This window comes from Vanacampus margaritifer, chromosome 18 (assembly GCF_051991255.1).
Source record: "Vanacampus margaritifer isolate UIUO_Vmar chromosome 18, RoL_Vmar_1.0, whole genome shotgun sequence".
In the NCBI taxonomy this organism is placed as follows: domain Eukaryota; kingdom Metazoa; phylum Chordata; class Actinopteri; order Syngnathiformes; family Syngnathidae; genus Vanacampus; species Vanacampus margaritifer.
The window spans coordinates 1,648,058-1,653,618 of NC_135449.1; the positions used below are offsets into that span (position 1 = coordinate 1,648,058).

Below are 5,561 nucleotides of genomic sequence, written 5' to 3' on the forward strand. Positions count from 1 at the left end.
CGCTATAAACGCTAAAGCTAAACCTTATCTTAACTCCTATCCGAACCCTAAACCCCTTAACATTACCCCAATGCTTTTAGATTTAGCCCCTTGTTTCTTAATCCTAACCCAATCGCTGTCCTCGACCCTAAAACCTAACCTCACCTAAACAATGGCCATAATCGGAACTATTAGGCATAAACCTAAACTCAACCCTAAAAACAAACTTCAACGTAAACCCTAAACTGTAACTCTAGCGTTAAACCCTAATCTTAACTCTATCCTGACCCTAAAGACCAAAACATAATAAAGTTAGCCGTTATGGTACAATCATTTTTCCTGAAATGGCAGGTAGTAAATCGTCACGGTTTCGTCACCCGCTGGTCACCGTTTTTTTTTTTTTTGTTTTCCCACCGCATTGTTGTTAGGAGGCCTTTGCAACCTACAGACCTTTTGTCCCGTGTTTACAAAAGGTTGCAAGCGGCCTTCTATAGGTAAACTCTAGCAGAGAGGAGATAAGTTAGCTTTGACGGGCGCACAAAAGAGGCTCGCGCCGCTAACGGGCGCGAGCGAGGGTATAAATGGAGCTGTTACGTGCGTACGGAGCTGCCACGCACCAACGGCCGTTCGACCATGGGGAAGGTACGAGCTCGCACGCAACAAGCTTTTTTTCGTTCCAAAAAAAATCATCTTTTATTTCGTCGTTTGCTAAAAAACAGTGCTTGATTGTGGGCATGTGGCAGGTATTTTATGACCAAAACGACAAATGGCGGACCGCAGGGAACACCATTTTAAGTTTGTCCTTTGATTTAACTTAATAAACATTTTTGTCAATTCAAATTAATCTGTCTAGTATACTTCAAATCTGGTAGCAATTAGACAAAATCTGTAGAATGTAAATTTTTGGAAGGAAATGGCTGTAAAAAAATTTGATAGCCAATCGATAAAATCATGAGATGTGCTTTTAGAGGAAGCCGGCGATCAAACATATTCACGCTAAAATGGCCGCTTCCAACCAAAATGGCAGACTTCCTGTGTGTTTGGAGACTCACCGTGAACACACCAATGGTTAGCATTCCGGGCTAGTATACACGCTTCAAATTTAAAAATATAACCTTTGACAAGTCAACTTTTTGAAGGTCACCTAGAAAAGGCGAACCTAAAATGGCAAACTTCCTGTTTCTCTTCCGACTTTCTATATGAAATGACCAAATCTTCAATTGTTTGTGATTTAGCGCCACCCGGCTGTTATTTGCTAGCCAATTTCATGATGCTAAATTGGATGAGCTTCAGGGGCTGAGTTTTGCCCCCAAAATCGTCAGGCTGCCATCGAGCCTGAGAAATCCTGAAAATGACATCAATAACCTCAAAGGTCAACTTTGAACCAAAACGACAAACTTCCAGTGTCTTTTTCAACTTGTCTTCTTGAGACTTTTTTTTTTGTGTGTCTGCTCATGATAGACTTTGCTATTAAATGTCATGATGCAAAGTTGAACGGAATTCAGGGGCTGAATTTTCCAAGATTCCAGCACAAACATTCCTTTTTTTTTTTTTTTTCTAGAGAGCTCATTATTGTTCATTCGGTAATTTTACCGATTTGACATGTCATCATCATTGCTCTCCTTTTTATTTTTTTTTTACAAACATTCCTTTTGTAAGTCAACTGCGGCAACATCAGCAGTCCCGAAGCGACGGCGCTCTCTACTTTGCATTCCAGATCATCTTCTACGAAGGCCGCAACTTCCAGGGCCGCCACTGGGAGTGCGGCGGCGACTGCGGCGGCGACTGCGCCGACACCTTCCGCCACTTCGGCTGCTGCAACTCCATGCGGGTGAGCGGCGGCCACTTGGTGGCCTACGAGAAGGCCAACTTCGCCGGCTACCAGTACGTCGTCGGCCCCGGCGACTACCCCGACGTCGGCAGCTGGATGGGCTTCAACGACCGCATCGGCTCCTGCCAGATGTTCCCGCCGGTAAGTCAATCAAACAGACAGCTCCGGTACCCCCCCAGCCCCCGCCCCCCAGCCCCCCAGCCCCCCAATCCGCTGAACAGCGCTCGCCCCGATGTACCGCCGCTCACCTTGCACATCAAATGGCCGCCTTTTCAAAATGGATGTCAATCAGCGAGGCTTTTGATTCCATTTAGAGATGCTCTGGCAGGTCACGGCATGAAAGACTTTGGCTGCGAGGCCCACAAAGGAGAAGCAGTCAGCCTTTAAAAGGAATATCATACAACCCCATAAGACTCACCGCCTTCATTCTAATTCCGCTAATCACACAAACGGCTTCTGGCACTTTTAGGCAGCGGCGTCAAAATGTTTTTTTTTTTTTTTTTTTTTTACATATATATATAAATAAATAAATCCAAGCTTGTGTCACGCCCCTGAAAGTGTTGCTGCTTAAAGAAGGCTGACTCGCTTTCAAAATGAAAGATCATCTCGGGGCGCAGAGTTCACAACAAGTTGCAAAACCGCCGTCAGACTCGCGTCGCTGTTTCCGCTTCCGGCGGCGGCAAGTAACAAAGTACAAATACTTGATGAGTACATTTTTCAGGAGTCTCAACTTGACTTGAGTGATTCTATTAGTCACAATGTTGTACTTTTTGCTCCCTACATTTGTAAGCACATTTGTGCAGCGTGTACGGCAGTTTTTTAAGGTCTTTAAACAACACTTTCAAAATAATACAATCAGATTTAAAAAACATTTAATTTATTTTATTTTTTATTTTGTATATATTTATATTTTATTTATTTATATTTTTGCTTTCTGTGGAAGTAAGAAGAGGATTTGAGTCAATCATTTTCAGCAAAAAATGGGATGAGTTGAAATACTTCCTGTTTTCACTCTTCTGCCTACGAGTTTACAGTGACAAGAGCTCCAGGTGGTCTAGTGGTACCGTCACTTGCCTACGATGCAGGTTGGCGTGGGTTCGCTTCCCAGCCTGGGAGACCATGTTTGTATGTGTGTGTGTTTATCTGAGTTAGTGGAATTTTTTTATTTTTTTTACAGTGGCAAACAAAATATTGTGCCGCCATCTAGTGGCCGGCAATGGAATTACACACACAATAAGCAGGCGATGGAACAAAATAGGTATAAAATGTTTTTCGAATTACTGGCTATTGTTTTGTTGATTTTTATTTTATTTTTATTTTTATTTTTTGCTGTTTCAAGCCAAAATTTGTGATCTTCCGACAATTTAAAACCCAACTTTGAAACCATGAATCTAGTTTGCAAGCCTATTTTGAAACCCGAACCCTACTTTAAAACACCACCCTTGCCTTCCAGTACAGGGGCTCGTACAAGCTGAAGCTGTTCTCGCGTCCTGACATGTCGGGCCGGGCCACGGAGGTGTCGGACGACTGCCCCGACGTGCGCTCGCTCTTGCGCCTGAACGACGTCTACTCGTGCGACGTTGCCGAGGGCTTCTGGGTCTTGTACGAGCATCCGGACTACAGGGGGCGCCAGTTCTTCCTGCACCCGGGCGAGTATCGGGCCTGCGGCGACTGGGGCTGCCAGCAGCCGTCCGTGGGCTCGCTGCGCAGGATCAAGACTCTCAAGCCCAATGAGCAATAAAGTCGCACGTCTTTCAAAACAAAAGTGCTTTTTGTGGCGTTATTTCAGCCTTTTGAGATTTTGGAGATAGGACACACCCCATGAAATCAAGACTGCCCAATCACATCGCAGCACAGAGCAAAAGTCTACTCCAAGGTAAACAATGTTTGGTCTGTTAAAAAAAAAAAATAAATAAATTTTTAATGGTAACTTATTTATTGTATATAATAAAGTAACACACACACATTTTTTTTTTAAATGTTCATGTCTAGTAAGGCGTTTTTTTTTAATGAAAGTATAGTGAGGGTTTTTTTTTTTTTTAATAAAATATGGCCTTTTTTTTAATGACCAAGTATGGTAAAGCGCTTTTTTTTTAAACGAACATGTATGTATAGTAAGACGTTTATTATTATTATTTTTAAAACAAACATGTATTTGAGGCATTTAAAAAAAAAATACAATTTTTTCTTTAAATGAACGTATAGTGAGGCGTTTTTTTTTTTTAAATAAAAAAATGGCCATGTGTAGTGAGGCATTTTTTTAAATGAACGTATAGTGAGGCGTTTTTTTTTTTTGAACGTGTAGTGAGTGTTTTTTGTTTTTTTTTATAAAAAAAAATGGCCATGTATAGTAAGGCGTTTTTTTTTTTGAACGTGTAGTGAGTGTTTTTTTTTTTTTTTTTTTTCAAATGGCCATGTGTAGTAAGGCGTTTTTTTTTTTTGTACGTGTAGTGAGTGTTTTTTTTTTTTTTTCAATAAAAAAAATGGCCATGTATAGTAAGGCGTTTTTTTTTTTTGTACGTGTAGTGAGTGTTTTTTTTTTTTTTTAATTATAAAAAATGGCCATGTGTAGTAAGGCGTTTTTTTTTTTTTTGAACGTGTAGTGAGTGTTTTTTTTTTTTTTATAAAAAAAATGGCCATGTATAGTAAGGCGTTTTTTTTTTTGAACGTGTAGTGAGTGTTTTTTTTTTTTATAAAAAAAAATGGCCATGTATAGTAAGGCGTTTTTTTTTTTTTTTTGAACGTGTAGTGAGTGTTTTTTTGTTTGTTTTTTATAAAAAATGGCCATGTGTAGTAAGGCGTTTTTTTTTTTTTGAACGTGTAGTGAGTGTTTTTTTTTTTTATATAAAAAAAATGGCCATGTATAGTAAGGCGTTTTTTTTTTTTGAACGTGTAGTGAGTGTTTTTTTTTTTTTTTTATAAAAAAATTGGCCATGTATAGTAAGGCGTTTTTTTTTTTTGAACATGTAGTGAGTGTTTTTTTTTTTTATAAAAAAAATGGCCATGTATAGTAAGGCGTTTTTTTTTTTTTGAACGTGTAGTGAGTGTTTTTTTGTTTTGTTTTTATAAAAAATGGCCATGTGTAGTAAGGCGTTTTTTTTTTTTTGAACGTGTAGTGAGTGTTTTTTTTAAAAAAAAAATTATAAAAATGGCCATGTGTAGTAAGGCGGGTTTTTTTTTTGAACGTGTAGTGATTGTTTTTTTTTTTTTTATAAAAAATGGCCATGTATAGTAAGGCGTTTTTTTTTTTTGAACGTGTAGTGAGTGTTTTTTTTTTTTTTTTATAAAAAATGGCCATGTGTAGTAAGGCTTTTTTTTTTATGACCAAGTATAGTAAGCCGTTTTTTTTTTTTTAAACGAACATGTATATATAGTAAGACATTTATTCATTTATTTTTAAACAACCACGTATTTGAGGCGTTTTTTTTTTTTTTAAATTAAAGTATAGTGAGGCATTTTTTAAAGTTTTTTTTAATAAGATATGGCCATGTGTAGTAAGGCATTTTTTTAAATGACCAAGTAATGTTTTTAAATTATGTTTAACTATGAATTTTGAAGTGAGAATGAATGAATGAATGTAATATTTAATAAAAAATGCCTTTAAAAAGTTTGCCTGACATCACTATCTGCTCGCCAATAAAGGCCTATTGTGTTTTTTTTTTTTTTTTTTTTGCTGCATGGGGAAAAGTGCAGCCGTACAGTGTTTTACCCAGCGCTCGGGTGGGACAAAGCGACCGCTCGTGCAGCTGGG

The 5,561-nt window shown here is 38.4% G+C and overlaps 1 protein-coding gene across 1 annotated transcript; it reads left to right on the forward strand.

The window, feature by feature from the left end:
• Nucleotides 1-472: 472 nt before the first annotated feature.
• LOC144038770 (gamma-crystallin M2-like) lies at nt 473-3,575 on the forward strand. Its single transcript, XM_077551502.1, has 3 exons — nt 473-621; nt 1,697-1,951; nt 3,264-3,575. The coding sequence occupies exons 1-3, from the start codon at nt 613-615 to the stop codon at nt 3,549-3,551; spliced, it is 552 nt and encodes a 183-aa protein (XP_077407628.1). The 5' UTR covers nt 473-612; the 3' UTR covers nt 3,552-3,575.
• The last annotated feature ends 1,986 nt before the right edge of the window (nt 3,576-5,561 follow it).

Excerpts from the sequence above, each read along its gene's own strand:
- LOC144038770 (XM_077551502.1), top strand. Across the intron at positions 1,952-3,263 it reads CCTGCCAGATGTTCCCGCCG|TACAGGGGCTCGTACAAGCT; the intron begins GTAAGTCAATCA and ends CTTGCCTTCCAG.